Source organism: Ceratosolen solmsi, unplaced genomic scaffold (assembly GCF_000503995.2).
Source record: "Ceratosolen solmsi marchali unplaced genomic scaffold, CerSol_1.0 scaffold30, whole genome shotgun sequence".
Classification (NCBI taxonomy): domain Eukaryota; kingdom Metazoa; phylum Arthropoda; class Insecta; order Hymenoptera; family Agaonidae; genus Ceratosolen; species Ceratosolen solmsi.
In genome coordinates this window covers 5,532,526-5,550,736 of record NW_011948421.1, presented here as the reverse complement: position 1 = coordinate 5,550,736, position 18,211 = coordinate 5,532,526, and the positions used below count along the sequence as shown (strand labels likewise).

The window sequence follows — 18,211 nt, the reverse complement described above, 5'->3', positions numbered from 1 at the left end:
TAGTAATCATATAATGTAAAACTGTATGAAATTTTGTATTATAAATATATTTTATTAAATATCATTATTTAATTGTATAACCGTCAGCTTTTTACTTAAGTGAGGTTCCAATAAACAAATTTAAATGTCTTAAATGAAATTATTTTATTAATTATTTTATTTTGTTAATTTTATTAATTAATATTTGTTCAAATGTAGGATCATATCATTTTTACTATTTATATAATGTAGTTCTCATTAATATAGATTTTAATCAAATAAATGATTCCAAAATTTTTCTTACGTATTCATGTATATATGTCATGTGTTAAAAAAGTTTATAATAATTATTAAAATCTTCCTAAATTCTATTTACATAAATATAAACTTTCATTTGTTTGCTTCTTTTTTTTTGTTTGTATGTGTGGTGTATATAGTTAAAAAATCAGTTAATAATAGTAAATTGAAAATTGTTAAATGTTTACTAATATATGATCACTATTAAATGTTTATTGGAAAACCACCATTGATATGGGAGAATCTTTTCAGAGAAAAGAAAAACTCTGGCACTTTATATATTATTGGATGTTTTATATATAGAGTTATCTAAAAATAATATTTTGTAATCATTTGTATAAGCATATACTTAAGTTACTCATTATTATTCTAGGATATATATTAAAAGGTATTTATATTATGAAACGACACAGCATTTTTCACAACGACCTTTTCTTTCAATGATGTTGTGCTTACATCTCTCTGTAACTTTGTTATAAGCTTTTAATTTCAAACTGATATTAGCTTCTTGACTCTGTATTGAGTTACTCCTTGTGGTATTTCTCGATGCAGTCGGCATAATTTCTTGTCCAGCTTCAATTGTTACAAGAATAGGATTAGTGATCCTATGTGTTTGTGACGTAATATCAGTGCCCTTCAATTGTTTTGTCTCATGTTCTGACAAAGAAGTATATTCACCGCCCAACAAAATTTCAGAGAACTGTTTATTCACTTTCATTTCCTCATCTTCTAATTTTTCTTCCAGTTCGTCTTCTTCAAGCGTAAAACCTATTGGAGATCTACCCTGACTGGAATCGGCTTCACTAAGACTTCTAGTTCTTGTATTAGCATATAAAATATCCAAATATTGATCGGATGATTGACCCATATTAATTGTAGAAAATCTTTTTGGAATGCAGTCATCATATAAATGGACGGAACTAGCATTGGATTCGAAATTACTAGCATTAATGATTGCTATCCTCGGAATGACAAAATCAGCGCTAAAAGGATATTGCTGGTATTTTCGATCACTCTTGATGCTAGCGAATTCATTTGTTTGTCCCTGATCATCATCTGTACGATGTAAATTATTGGAGAAGGAGTGATATGCTTGATGGCTTTTACCTTGCAACCAGACTCTTGTTAGAAGATGTGATCGCTGCCAAGAAATGTCACTGCTACTACGACTTTTCCTCGCACTCCATTGGTCACTGTCTGGATTACCATTACCATTACCAGTATCGGAGCTAGAATTAGATGCAGAAGCGGATCCACATCTGCTGTATTTCTCCCATAGACTTCTCTCGGCAATTAACTCCAGTTTTGACTTAAGTAGAGATGGTGATACAGCCCTATCGAAATGCTTAATTGGTCGTTCGCATTTTTCTTGTATATTTTCCGATTGCTCATCAGTGCTTGAGATAGATTGCATATCCAAATTTGGTGGTATATCCTCCGAGGCGACAATAATCGCGTTGGGGCTTGGACTGTCCATGCTGTCCGGAGTGTAAGGATCATGCTTAAAAGGGGCTGCATGCAGGAGGTTATTGTGCGACGAGTGTTCAATTGTCGCAACACGTGCACAACTACAACAGCTAGGCAGGACTGACGAAGAGGATAATAGTGGGGATGTGGTGAGTGGTAGGTGTTCAGAAGTCGAGTAGCTTTCTGGCACGCGAAAGCAGAGCTCAGAGCCCACAGTAATGCAGCAATTTATCATACCTGCATCCGAGATTAGCGCAACCTTCAGGTAGACTGGCTGGAAACACATTAAAAGGAGAAACAAATGACAATGTGTGTAGAAAGTCTGATTATGATAGGGTGAACATTTTCCGTTCGATCAATTTCTAATTAAAGATAGGTTGCTTCTGCTTTTATCTGCTGTTAATGATGATACTAAAACTAAAAGCGTAACTCATGCAAAAGAGAATGCTTTTAAAAATTCTTCTTATATCATTTCGTAAAAGCGAAATTGTTATTTCAGTTTATAATTTTGTATAAACATATGCATATTTGTTAGTACATATGTCTTAAAGGCATTTTCTTTTCCAATGATAATTTTGAACTTATAAATATAAGAAAAAATCGCGGGAAAATTAATACTGTGTGATATCAAATATTATATTATCATTCATTAAATATTAAAATATTACTTATATGATAGAATATCAATTATGTTTAATTGTGTATTCCCAAGTCATGGTATAGATTCAATTATTTACGTTGTACTCTGATTCTTACAGCATGCTTGTTATTAAAGTAATAAAAGATCAAATGTACCTGAACAGGAAACTGCATTAATATTTCAATTTTAAACGTTTTCTTACCCTATTCTTTAAAATTATGAATTTTAAAGATTAAATTTAATTATTTTGTTATTATATGGTTACTTTTAATTTATTCTTATTCTTTTATAGTTAGTTTTTAAACAGTACTTACTAGCTCGCGTACTTACATACTCGTCAAGTAAATTTTTATTTTATTTTATTAATTTTCAACTATACAGATAAATTAAACTGCGCTATTTTCATACAAAATAAATAAAGAATGTTTATTGTAAAATTATTATCCTCATTTACGGGAAATAAGTATAAATCAAAATTTTATAAGAAATTAAATAATTAATTATTGTTTGCTACATATTTGACATTAGTTTTAATTTACATTTAATTTAAATATTACGTTGATAATAGATATGTAATAATAAATTACAAAACCTGTACAAGTACTTAATCACCGTGTGTTATTTTTAAAATATGTGTAACAGTTAATTGAGGTTTTATATTTAATTTTATTATTATTATATCAAATAATTTTAGATATGTTAATAACTGAATTTAATAAGTAAAACATTTTAAAATTCGTATAAAGTATATAAAATGTATTTAAATTTATACGAAATATGATATTTTAATTATTCCTATAGAAAATTATGCAGACATAGTTTATAGATTTAAAAAAATCGTATTTTCAGATTTCAAATTTTGTTCATTTATTGACAGGTGACGGAGAATATATTCTTAAACTATGGTTGTACGTATTTTTTGATAAGTATCACACAAAAACCTATTTTGTGATATCTGAACTATTTTGTAATAGTAGAAGACATAATAATATTTCTAATTACCATGAATATTTATTTCATTTACACGCATGAATATAATCATATATAAGTAGTTCAATTAAATTAGTTACTAATTATTTTGACTGGAAGAGATAATATATTATGTAGGGCAATAGTTAGGATGAATGAATGATAAATAAGTAATTAAATGTCTATTATCCTTTAATAATTCTAGCAATAGTATAACTATTATCAAATACTTTTTCTAATTGGTGGAATTTGTTTATAAAAGAATACATAAAATGCATATATATTGGTTATCAATTTTATCCGAAACTGAAAGTTTCATTATAATTAATATTACTTTTAGAATAAAATTATTTTATCTTAAATAATATTTAGAAAATAATGACAAGGAGTCATAAAGCATGGATCTAATATTATTTGTATGTTTACATTAATATAATTATAATAATACTTCAGTATTTTTGAAAAATCAATATTTAAATACCTTATTAATACATTATTAGGAATCAATATATCATTAATTTTATAGATTTTAATTTATTTATAGATTGAAATGATTTTCTATTTATTGGTTTTTGTTATTTTGTAAATTATGATACAATAAAGTTATATTAATAATTACAAGAATGAGAAAATATCACAAAAAAGCTCTTAGCTATTATCAGAATGTGACACGTACATCTTAATAAATAATTGAATGATATAAATGTAAATAGTGTATCATCCGGATATTAAATTAAAATTGGTAGTTTAATCAAAATACTATATAATTTAATACTAATACTTTAATCACACGTTTTATCATAGTAATTTCTTCTAGAATAAGCGAAAATGAAGGAATATTTAATCACACGTATTATTTAATCAATAGGGCGATCAAGCAGGCTGTTTAAATGAATGTAGATGAAATCATAAACTATATAATTGAAATGAAAAACTAGTTGATCTAAAATTGAAAATACTTTAATAAATAATTTAAAACATGTATTAGTATATAGTAATGAATCTAACAAGGGTTAAATTCTAATGATAATAGTGAAATGTAAATATAACTAGGGATAGAACAGAATTATATTATGTATAACGAGATATTTATAAAATATAAAAAAAATGTTGTCAATATACAATTACATATTAGTACTAAAATACATAAATTGTACTGATACAATGAAAATAGCAATACGATAACAGGATTTCAAATAACAAGAGAGAGAGAGAGAGAGAGAGAGAGAGAGAGAGAGAGAGAGAGAGGGAATGAAATAGGTACCTCGACGTCGAGTTAGATATTCATTCGAAACTCCAGGAAAACAGGCTGCAGCCATATAATAATTAAAATTTTACTATCAGAATAAAAAATCACGAAACACAATATGCACATTGCCCTTATTTAAACAATTTAAAAACTAGTTTCAGTTTTTACCGAATATTTAAAAAATGTTACTAATAAAATTGATTTTACTTTAACTTATTTTGATTCATTAGTTATTTTATTTTATTCTTATTTTATTATATTTTATTATAATTAAATATCTAATACATACCTTGTGATCTCCCATGCATGCAAGTTGTCCGATAATACCATACTCGATAGCATTGGGCAACGTAATCTGCACAATGAAACCATAGTAAAATGGTTTTAACGATTAACGATTAATGATTAATTAACGATGTAAAAAATAATAAATATTTGCATTAAAAAAATTTATTTAAAACTTATGCATATTAACGATTTTATTTATCAAAGAGAGTATTATTAATAAAGTACAGTTTTAGATTTTCCTAAACTAATTGAAATAAATTGAAATAAATATAAACTATAACACAAAATTAATTTAAATAAAACATGTAAGTAAATTTTTGACATATATAATTATTATATTTCAATAAATTTATTCATATATTGCCATTATGTATACGATTATTTAATTTTATAAATATTTTTTTAATTACTATATTATAAATAATTAAAATTCTCTTTATCATACAGGTTTTTATTTGAATGTTAATGGTGTACCTGAAATACGTAATTATCAACTAATGTTATATAAAATATGAGTTTAATTATACAGTATGTTCATAATAAACTAATGTTAGTAGGCATTACTGTATGGTAGTATTTAAAACTAATTTTATAATTATAAACCTATTGTATAAACCTATTTTATTTAATGATTCATCTGTTGTACTACAATTTGATCTGTAATGATATGCAAATTATTCTAATTTCTAACATTTTTAAATTTAAGTGAAGTGAATATCGATAAAATATGATTTTATCAATGTTCATTTTCATTTATTATAATATACGTAATACAGATATTTTGAGCAAGAAACTTTGTATTGGCGATTTAACTAATGTATGAAATAAATAAAACGCTCAATATAATGTAAATACTATTAGATTTGTAATTATAAGAAATTTTACAAATATATCAAGTATAAATTTTGTATTTAATATAAATTTATAAATAAAATTTTAACATTTTTAACTCATAAGTTGATCTTACAAGACAAGAAAAACTTCAAACAATCGCCAGTTATATTTACGTGTACTAATTATTGTAATAATTATATGTACTAATAAAATTTCAAAAATGATTTTATCTTCTTATTAAATTAAAAGCTGATTATTGTTTTGTAGTCAGTTTGCTTATACATAATATTCATAAAATTATGAATGAACTCACATCCTTGATAAGCGATTTCGCGGATGGGCTTAGTAATACTCGATCACACCATGCCGGTACACGAGTCTGCATATAGTTTGTTCCTTCTTTAACGTCTTCCTTAAAAGGATAACTTGGCAAGAAGCGAATCGGGAACTCGAACAGCCGCCCGTTAAAGTCCCTCAACTCCTTATCATACTCCCGAAGCTAGCGATAATATATATAGTAAAATAAGTCGCTTAAATTAGTATTTAAACATAATAAAATATGGATGTTGTAGATTCGTTAAAAATAGATGTTATTTGCTAATTAAAACGATACCTTATTTTTAATAAATACTTATTTAATGAAACATGTGTTTAAATTAATTTAAAACTTTTAAAAATATTTCTTAATTTTTTTTATATAAATACATATATATATCTTATTTTCAAATATTTTCTTAAATATTTCTTATATTATATTATTTGTATATTATTTTTTATATTGAAAATAACATTGCATACACAAAAAAAAGTTTATATACAACTGGTTAAAAAAATTTGGTTAAAGTAATTTAAATAAACTTTTAATTTTCGTTGAAAATTTGTAAATTTTCAAATTTTAATACAATTCTTACATATTATTTTATTGATACGTAATAATATCTATACATTTCATACATAATAATAAAATAAATTATTATTATTATTATAATTATTATTATCATTGTCATTTTTATTCATAATAATATTATTATCGTTATTTATCTTTTGTAGTACAAATATGATTTTTATATTATTTAACCTTAAGTAATGAATTTTGTTTCGAGACTATGATCAAGTAACCGAATTAGAATTATTGCAAAAATATTGATTCATCATTATTTTTTAAGCTGTTCTATTTTATGGAATTTGTATTCAAGCTTATAAATTATTAGAGAATTGACACATCGAAAAATAATGTTTCATAAACTGAAATGAAATGTTAAGTTACGCAATGTCAACAAAATTAATAAAAAAATATGATTTTAAGAGCATAAATAAAAATATTTATTTATATATCTTGATATATTATGAAATTTGAATAATTTTATAAAGAATAATAATATATTTTCATGCAGCACGAAGCAAGTGTATTGGACTGGAAATTTTTACCAAGGAATACATTTAAATACGATTTTATAGATTTTTAATTTCACTTCGATTGTAATTAAAGATCTATATAGGGTACATTAGATACGTTAGGACTGTCAATTGTCAATAATATTGTAAAAGATACAATTTTATTTATTTATTTATTTCATCGTTCGTAACATTATTTTTAATGACATCGAAATAATTGAATATAGTAAATTATATAACTGTAACACTGCTACTGATTTATTTCAAAATAATTAAAATTATATTTTATTTGAATTGGTATATAAAATATTTCCGTTTACCTATTATTATAATATAATTTTTATGATAAATATTTTAAAATTTTACTTATAACACGTATGTCTGCACATGAAAATAATTAATATAATTAGAATACACGAATGTAGCTTATAAGAGAAATCACAACATTTTCTGTAAAAAGTTTAATTACGTATAGAAGTTGAGGAGCTAGTAACAATGTATATCTATAATTTATAATTAATAACGATTTCAATTTTTTAAAATGTGGCAAATAAAGTATATTTCCAGTAATAAAACGATGATCTGTTTTATTTTAATTCTCTTTAAAATGATACATTTTTTAATAAATTTTAATAAAATGACGTATAGTTATACAAAATATTTCGGATCTTTTAATACTTCGCTTTTAATAGATGTTATTTAAAATTGCTGCAATTCCTGCGAATCACGCAATGCATAATATATTTACAAAATATAAGTATAACAATTATTGTTGAATCTATTAATCCATTAAAACGAAACTTCCCCTCTTTTATTTGAACTCATTACACTTATCTTTAAAAAGCCATTATGTTTAAAAAGTAACGATCATACCATTATTCACTTGGTTAATTAATCGACGGTAGAATGTAAAAAACACGTGCCCAGCACCTTACCCATTCGCCACTGTTTTCCGCGAAGATATGCTGATGCGCATGATGTGAGAATTCTTTTTTGCCGAGGGTTAGAATGAGATCGTCACGTTCGTTGTGAAATTGCAACTTTGAGAGATTTCCCTTGTTGGATTGTTTCTTCTCGCGTGTCTCTGCCGTCAATTTCTATCGAAGAAAAAAATTATGGGTACATTTTTAAAAGAAGCAGTAATTTATAAAAGAGGATTTATTAAAGTTCAACTGTAAGAAGTGCAGCTTAATCATTGAAAATTATACGTTTACTGGTTAACCATTAATTTAAATTAAATTTGCTATATTTTTTTAAATTATATTTATAATCTACAAAAGTTTATAATTAAAATTTCTTTATTACTTTAAGTATTTGAAGTACATTTATTTTTTCTTGTATATGTCATATTCATATCTCTCGTAATTTTAGTTCATAATTTTCTAATTTCATTTTTATAAATATTAATACAATTGTGTTTATTTAATTAATTACTACATTAAATATTTGTATAGTTTTCTTTTTTATAACATCATTATTGCTTCTTCATTTATTTAAAAAATTACAATGTATATCATTTATTTTTATTGGCTATACGTAAATATATTTTCTAAGTTATGATATACTAGATATTATCAACGAAAAATTAAAAGTACTGCTTTTGGTATATGAAATGGGAATTATTGAAGACTTGATACATAATATAATTCAAGAAGTGATACCTAATATAATTATAAATATTTAGATAAAACTGTTTTCTTTGAAGTTTTAATCGATACTTGAAACAAAATTCTTCTTTAAAATCTAAATAATTTGAAATTAAAATTACTTATAGCATATGGAATTTTTATCGAATATTTTTAGATTACATATGAATTATAATACTTAAATTATTTTAAATTTTCAATACAAATAAAAACATTATTTTTACTGGATATCAGACGAGCATTTATAATCACACTCTAACTAATCATATGATTAATGTTTTATACTACTTTAAAATATATTATCTTTATAAATTTGTTGGATATTTAAATTTAAATTTCATTTTTCACATTTTATTCTAATTCTGAGGTATTTAATTGTTGTACTAGCTTATATTTTTTAAAACTACTACTTAAAATTATCAATGACTTGGTATAATCAGTATGATATCTTACTATGTTAAGAATTGATAATGTTTAGTTTTAATGTATTTGAAATTTTTTATTGTAGAATTTTATTTTACAATTTTTAAAATAACTTTATGTGAATAAATATATTGATCTCTTGAATGCAATCCGGCTCGTAAAAAAATCCGTTCAATCCTACGATAATTATATGTAAGTTTAGTGCAAAGTATGGCTTATTATATAAACATTTAAAAAGCTTGCATTAATAAAATAATATTAAAACGCTAATGCATCAATTTAAATTCATGCAATCAAATTGGTATAGATAAAATTACAACAATTTTACGTACCTTGATGACACCGGCTGTGTCTGTTCTAAAATTAAAATCTCCAAAAAGGAAGTAGGGGGAATTTGGATAATGGTCGTTGTGAAACCTATCTAACGTATGCTCCAAAGCTCTTCGTCGTGTTTTACTATATACTGATGGAAACTGAAAAGGAAAAGCGTTTATTTAGTCAAGTTTAATTAAAATTCAACATATTATTTTCTTATAATTGGTAATATATATCAATGTTAATATATCATTGGTAATATTACAGTATTAATTTTATGATTTACAAATAATTTTAGAGCTACGTGTTTTGTAATGCTTTTATAATATATTATTTAATTATTTAATTGATAAGTTACTGGGTCCATTGGATAGAAAACATTTTTCCATTTGAAATACGTTTTGAACTTAGCGATTTTTAATCTAATGTTTGATCGTTTAATTTGAGCATAAAAACAATTTTTTTTCTCTTTATATACGCTGTAAGCTAATATAAAACTTTAAACAGTCAGGACTAAATAGCATATACTGAGTTTTTTTTTAATATTGCAAAGTTGTAATTTTATTGGTTTTCGTAATATTAATTTTTTTAAATAATTATTTACATAGTTAACTTATAAGATTAGATAAAAGATTTATTATAATAAAATTATCGAACATGACATTATTAAATAAATATAGTGCTAGAAAATCTGTTAAATATTAGTACAGACGAAGTAAACTGATTTTGAGAATAGAATTTTTAAATTACGATATGTTAATGATATCGGTTTAATTATATTATATTGGTCGAATATTCATTCATTTACCCTGATTAGAAATTTAAATTCTTATATATATTCTTATATAATTATTATAACCATTGTTAAGGTTATTCATATATATTTAATTAAAATAAACAATATTTTTAAAAAATTCTATGATAAGGTCCTAGTACTTACCGTTTCCATTGCGATAAAATTACTAGCATCGTGGAATAAATGAATGTTTATGAGATCAAATACTGTGCCGCTGATACTCCATCTTGTTCTAAGAAATCCTTTCCTCGACCATTTACACTCGGGAAAGAAATCTTGCGGAAATTTAGCTTTTTCTTTGGTCGTCACTCCTTCTATGTTACCCGAGTTTATTTCTCGTCCATTCGCTGGTATGAAAATTCCCTCTATAAAGAGGAGTTATGTTTATACTATTCATTTAATCTCAAAAAAATTACTAAACACTTTTATTTTATACAAGACTAAAAAGAGAGTAGGTATTTTTATAATTAAAAAATATTATACATACAAAACATAATAAATTTATTTTTTTCCAAAATATTTAAACAACTATCTTTCTAAGATTTATATTATAAAATATTTATTAGATAAATGAAAATTTTCATTTTCTTATAACATTTAAGTTATATGCAATTTTTTAAAATATAAAAACATTCAATAATGCTTGTATAATATATCAAAATGTTTTTTTGAGTCATCGAAGGATCGGGATATTTTTTAAAATAAAATTTTTAATTAAATCAAATTTTATAGCACAAAGGATCAAATTACTAATTTTAAGAGTTAATTTATAATATTTTTAACTCTGGTTATAATAATAAATTTATTACTATATTAATTTAGATTTAAAAAATTTAACAAATTATATTTACTGAAATTGTAAAAAAATAATGAATTCTCATTATAATTTTCATTGAAAAAATTATGATTAAACTATTGTATATAAGAAATAGTCTTTTCGCCAATATATTAACTAATATTATTTATAACTAATTAAATACTTTCGTAAAATAGATAAAAAAACTAATTTTTATATTTAAAATAATATAGCCTGTGAATTTTGTTATAATTTTTTGTTAGATAATAAACAAAATATGATATTAAGAATAGTACAGCAATTTTAATACAAATAGATATTATATTTGTGTAAAAATAAAATCACCAAAAACTTATTTCATTATGTTGCATATAATTGTATAATTTAAAAAAATTATTTATTAAAGAGAAAAAATAAAATAAATTGAAGATACCTTTAAAATCCCATAATAACACCTCCTTCAAATTTTCGTGGGCAAAATATAAATTGCCAAGTGCCTAAAACATTGATTAATATTGAATTATAATTCTATTTTTGTAGTGATCGTTTATTAAGCAATAAATATGATAACTGATTTTCTTAAAAATGCCGTGATTATTGATATTGGTGTCATGACATATTGATTTATTGACATTTCAATTTCCATTTATTTAGTAGTCATATTCTTATTAAATGTATTAAATATGGTCTTGTTAAATTATAATCTTAATTCAAATACTGGAAAATTGCAATAAATGTAATATTAAAATATAACAGGATAAAATAATAATTTTTAAATACATTTATTTTAACTATCGACATATTATTGTAGATTATGCTTTGTTAAAATTTATTTATATTATATGTTCTCGTTTACTGTCAATAAAAACGTTATTATATTTATAATGGTTTTATCTATCGTAAACTTAATTTCGTTTAAATAATAAAATAAATAACTTACTGTAAAACACTCAGCAGAGGAAAAATCTTCATCTAGAAAAACTCTGACTTTATCAAATAATCGCAATTCTTCTGAGGACATTAATAATCTATAAGAATGACCACATGTAAAAGAAAAGTTAAAAAATTAATAAATATATAATAAAAAATTACATAATAATATTTAAAAAAGATTGCATATTGATAGAATAAATACAATGGATGTACATTAGTCATTGTAATTATATTGTAGTAAATCAGAATCAATCATAAGTATTATATTTAACATGAAATAATTAAAATTAAATAATTTAATATGATACAAACACTATCTATATTTCTTATAGTTTGTATACTATTGTATAAGTTCATAATGATTTATAGATCTTTATCTATATTTTATAGATAATTATTTCCATCAAAATTTTATCAAACCAGGATTTCGTGGCTTAAATAAAGTAATTTGAGTACCTGTGGTATAAGTATTATTTTACAATATTTGAAAAATAATTGATTTGACAATAAAGCTTTTTATTTAATTTATTATGATACTTTACATTTAATTATGCAAAATCCTTCATTATGATTTACCATTCAAAAAAAGAAAGAGAATTAACAGCTAATCTATTATAAGTAATGTTTAAATAATATATATATAGACATTTATAATTAAAAATTCTGAAATTTACGTATTAAATATTATACGAAATATTATTTATAACGATATAGCAGTTTATAACAAATATTTTTTATTAATAACTTGAATACCTTTAAAATCTGCATTTCGGTGGTAATATTGATATGTAAGAGAAAATATTAATATTAATCAATACGATTATTTTTTCATATTCTTATTCGTTCATATCTGAACGAATATTGAAAACTAATACGAAAGGATTTTTTTAAAAAATACAAGTGACATAGTTGTGACATAATATAGGGAATTATATAGTGCAGGTTCTTTCATATCAATCCGGTGTCGAGTACGTTGACACTATTGAGTTATTAATCATCCTTGTAATGAATGATTCATATTTTTCCATTTAATTTGTTACAAATATTCCTAAATTCTTGGAAGTGATTTGATCAACTATTGTAGCGTCAATCAAAGTATTATGTCTATTTTTAATCGCCTCAATCCTTCAGCGTTTTTGTTATCTCTGTATTTCTCTATTTCATTCTGTTTCTTTCTCTTTCCAAGTTTGAAACTCATTTTTCCATTATTCCTTATCTGGACTTTATTAAAAATTTCTTATTGATTTATTATCGGACATGTATATACATGCATAAACACTAATACGCATGCTCACACTTTTGTATATTGGCTGTGGAAATACAAATTAAGTTTATACTATGTCTTTTTGGTTTAATCGATGTACACCAACTTTATGTTTCTAACTTTCTAACTGGTGAGTATGTACTGATGTCCGATGTATATCGATTACACATTTTCAATTTTTAAAGTTTTGTGAAATTCAGTAAAATGATCCATTTTATGCTGCATATCGTGATATGTATTTTATATAAAAATAATTTTCAACCTTTACTGATGTAAATACTTTAAAATACGTAGAATTCAACACTAATAACCCAACACAAATCAATCTTGTTCTATATAGCGAAAATAACAAGTGCTTTATAATATTAAGAAACCAATATTTTTTAATAAATAATAATAATATTATATAATAAAATAATAATATTTTATTCTCAACCAAAACTTCACTTTATAGTATAAAGTAAATATCAGTAAATATTCCTTATGTATTTTAATATAATATAAAATGTTGATAATTCTTAAATGACAGTTATTTCATTGAATTTAATGAAACTTTGAACGAACTTAAATTTATTACTCATATATTTGATGGACATAGTGAGTGAACATATTTTAAAATAAACGATTAAACTGTATAAATAATAGTAAATTGATTTTATTTTTTTGTATTAATGTATGACATAATATATGAATTAGTATGAAAATTTAATTTTCAGATTAAGTTTCAACGTACATTTTCTATTCATGTACATATATTGAAAAGTGTTACCACTAACCATCAAATTCTAAAGTTTATGATAATACTTAATTACATAAGGTAAGCAATTACAAATTTTATTATGGAAAAATATTACAATTGTATTAATATTTTCTAAAATTTATAATTAGAGTACTAGCAATGAAATGTGAGTTATTAAAAGAGAACTATCTTTATTTGAAGAAATGCAAAACAATGAAATGTGAGTTATTAAAAGAGAACTATCTTTATTTGAAGATAATATATAATATTTATATAATATATAATATATAATATTTATACAATATATAATATATAATATTTATATAATATATAATATATCTCTAATATTTATTTGAATACTTAATATTTAAAGGAATCTGATAATGTTTTTTAATAAAATCTGTACTTAAAAATAGAACGAACTTAATTTATTTTTTTTTAAAACTAATGTAAAACGGTATAAAGAAGTCGATTTTATGTATATTTTATATGAGATGTGCTACTTAATAAGATACAGTTATTTATAATTTCTAATTAAATTCTAGCATAATTATATATATATATATAATTTAAATTGTAAGAAGTATAATTGATACATAAATATTATTCAATTTTAAGAATATTTACTTATTTTTAGTTATAATAAATTATTCTATATTTTCATTTTAAATTTGACTAATACTATATATTAATGTAAATAGATTTCAATATTTCACTCAAATTATTAATATTATTATATTCAATTATTAGTTACATGCATATGTAATATAAATTAAACTGAATAAGTTGATATAATAATCATTAATTTAATAAAGATATAATTATTCCAGATTCATAAAAGATTTAACAATTGATTTTTTATTTTGACAAAACATTACAATATGTATAGTTTTCATAATCATAACAGTTTATATAAGGAACATACATTCTATTTGCTAAATGATTTATGTCTGTTCAATCTGAATATTGTTAATTCAAGTTTTTAATATAGTATAAGCGAAATTATGTGTGGAAATTATCCGTGAGTTATTTGTCATAAGAAGTTCAAGCACTTTAAGTTACATAACTATGCACAGTCAAGTGAGGGGTATTAATTAAAACAATTTGGAAATTCCTAATTTGTTTATCACATAATTATATACAATTAATAGTGCTGCAAAAAGTGGGAAAGATGCAAAAAGATGTTGAGTGATAGAGACGGGCGATGTAAATATAGGGAATAAACTCATAATAAAATGTGACGAGGTAAGAGTGGCGAATATTTTGACTTGATTTAGGCTATTGTTATGCTTCGGGTATAGGGCATCATTCATAATTATTTTATTATTTTGTTCGTTTTCAGCAATTAAGAGGTATATTTAAAGCAATTATAGTATTAATAAAAATTTATGTTGCAAATATGTTGTATGTCTATTAAAAACATATTAAAAAATATATTGAAAACAAAACGTATATTGTAAACATGTTAATCCATTATCTAAAATATTACGGTTAAAGAGGGACTCGATTATTCAAGATTATTAGATGTTAAAATAGAAAATTATATTTTGACATATGATATTTATTATAACTTATATTTCATATGCTGAAACATGCCATTGGCATTAGAAAAATGAGTGCTTAATAATTATTTTTAACTATTAAATATAATTCATATTTTATTCTTATTTTATTTTATAATTATTTTTATATATATAATTTATATATATAATTATTTATACTTATTTTATTCATATAAATCATACGATTGTTTAAGATATAGTTATTATTCTTTGAAACCTTCTTGAAGTTTATAGTAAGTTTTTTAGTAACGATAATTTTCATTGTTCTGAAAATATTTTATTACAGTTTAATCAAGTGTATCTATTTATATTGATTTAAAATTACTATTTATATGTATTTCAATAAATTTGGAAAATTGTAGATTTTAATGAATGTATCAATCACAAAAAATAATTCTCGAATTTTTTTGTAGTTCAAAAAATAGTTTCTTGATAAGTAGCGTAGATCTATTTTAAATTAAAGCATGGGTTTACATAAAAAATATTTTATCTCGATTATTTTTTGCAAAAATTTCAAATATATTTGCTATCAAGTAATTATTAATTCATTTTAATTATCAGATTCTATGTAATTTAAATATAATATTATATAAATAGGTACTTATATTTAATATATGATGGACACACACACACACACGCGCGCGCACACACACACACACACATATATATATATATATATATATACCTTATAAAATCTTCAACATGCCTCATACTTTCAGCGTAATTTTTTCCCCCGACTTCCTGGCAATGTAAGGCAATAAATTTGGGATCGAGTCGTGATACCGTCTGAAAAGTGAAATTGATAATTTTACGTAATAAATTAAAATAAAAACTCTTTTTATTAAAATTTTTAATGTTATTATTTACATTATAATTAGCAATGATTTATTTAAATTCTATATATTTATCTATCAACTTACGGATAAAAATTCTTCAGTCCAAATTTTTAGCATTACGTCTGGCTAAAACCATAAAGAGAGATAAACAATTTTTATTAAGTTATTTCATTTTTAAATTAATTCGTACACAGAAATCTATAACAATAAGTATCATTTGAAATATAAATTAATTTTATTTATTTAATAAAATAAAAGAAATTCAATAAACTATACAGAGTGCCTAAAATAATGCATGCACCTACTATACTACACAATGAAATGCAGCTACTATAATGCATACGTATACGACTAAACTTTGTGTAATATGAAAGCATTTTCAAAATTTTCAAAAATTAAGTTCACAAACTAAAAATATATAATATTTCTTTATTTATCATTGTACTATAATTTTTTCATTATAATACTATATACATAATAAAAATCAATAATATATTGTTTTTTATGAATATAACTAATTAGTATAAATTATAAATATTCAAAGAATTTATGAATAAAATCATTATTATAACCAAGTCTTAGAACTCTAGAGACAAAATTTATATTCAAATAAGGGAATTGTAGCGTTTATTAATAATTATAAAATTCATAAATCAATAAGATTATAATTTATGATATTTTGCAGATAGGGTTGTATATGGATAAAACTGAATTCATTGGAATTATGCAAAATCATAATCGGATGATATGGATAATAAGGTATCGATTAAACATATAAAAGTCAAACTATAATGGAGATAAAATTTTAAGAATGAATAAAAAATATTATGAATAAGAAATAATTTAATGACCAAGTTTATTAATTAGTATTGAAAATATTTCAATTTTATAGATGTGATGACGGTTTTTAAAGAGGGATATTGATAGATTGGTATAGATTGGCATAGATAAATCGTCGCTAGACAAAGTATTAAATACTACACATGGGAATTAATATTATTTTCATCAATTTCAACTATATAAAACAAATATAAATAAATTATTTTTGTGTATATGAATTAATTAAATAATGAATCAATCAAATAATATCCATATTTATTGTAGTATTGATTCAACACAAATCTTTTAACTACAAATAACGTATTGATTCAATTATTAAATAATGTAATGTAACTCTATCAATTAAAACATTATCTTCAATTAAGAAATACAATTGTTATTTATTTAAATACTGCATTATACATTTTATAATAATTAGAAGCATTTTTTAGTCATGTGAAAAGAAAATTTGGCTATTGATTAATTAAACTACGAAAATGTAGTTGTTACCTCTTCAAAGATACTTCCGACATTGGCTGTAATAAATAAAAAGGGAACACCAACTGATGCCATTTTTATAGTTGAGCTTTTGCAAATAATTATTCAGGCATTCATGTGCAAATAATCTGAAATAAAAAATATGAAAACAAAATTAGAAAAATACTTATTTAAATTGATTAATTTTTTTATTTATTAGAATTGCACTGTAAAATATGAAATTAAAAAGTTATTATAATATAAAAATAAATATATAAATTAGATAATATAAAATATATAAATTGCTAATGAAATTAGACAATAAAATTATTTTGCGTATGTCGTTTATTTTTCTTGTAGTCAATATAAAGCAATTGAGTTGTTGAGCAATTTCAATATAAATTACGAACCAAATTTATAAATTATTCAATAAAAATAAATATTCTATACGTTTATCTAAGTATATAACAAATAAGAATAATTTTAG

At 22.7% G+C, this 18,211-nt stretch overlaps 1 protein-coding gene across 1 annotated transcript; it reads right to left on the bottom strand.

The window, feature by feature from the left end:
• Window positions 1-664: 664 nt before the first annotated feature.
• Window positions 665-17,867, bottom strand: 5PtaseI (inositol polyphosphate-5-phosphatase A). The gene is made up of 11 exons (XM_011498605.1): window positions 17,758-17,867; window positions 16,513-16,554; window positions 16,278-16,378; window positions 12,035-12,122; window positions 11,528-11,591; window positions 10,443-10,663; window positions 9,520-9,660; window positions 8,054-8,215; window positions 6,037-6,222; window positions 4,891-4,956; window positions 665-2,017 (listed from the first exon to the last, which is right to left on the bottom strand). Exons 1-11 carry the CDS (start codon window positions 17,818-17,820, stop codon window positions 674-676), a joined length of 2,478 nt encoding a protein of 825 aa, XP_011496907.1. The 5' UTR covers window positions 17,821-17,867; the 3' UTR covers window positions 665-673.
• Window positions 17,868-18,211: the final 344 nt, after the last annotated feature.

Excerpts from the sequence above, each read along its gene's own strand:
- 5PtaseI (XM_011498605.1), bottom strand. The coding sequence starts at position 17,820 with ATGGCATCAGTTGGTGTTCCCTTTTTATTTATTACAGCCAATGTCGGA. Across the intron at positions 16,379-16,512 it reads GGACTGAAGAATTTTTATCC|ACGGTATCACGACTCGATCC; the intron begins GTAAGTTGATAG and ends TTCACTTTTCAG. Across the intron at positions 10,664-11,527 it reads GTTATTATGGGATTTTAAAG|AGGGAATTTTCATACCAGCG; the intron begins GTATCTTCAATT and ends TCCTCTTTATAG.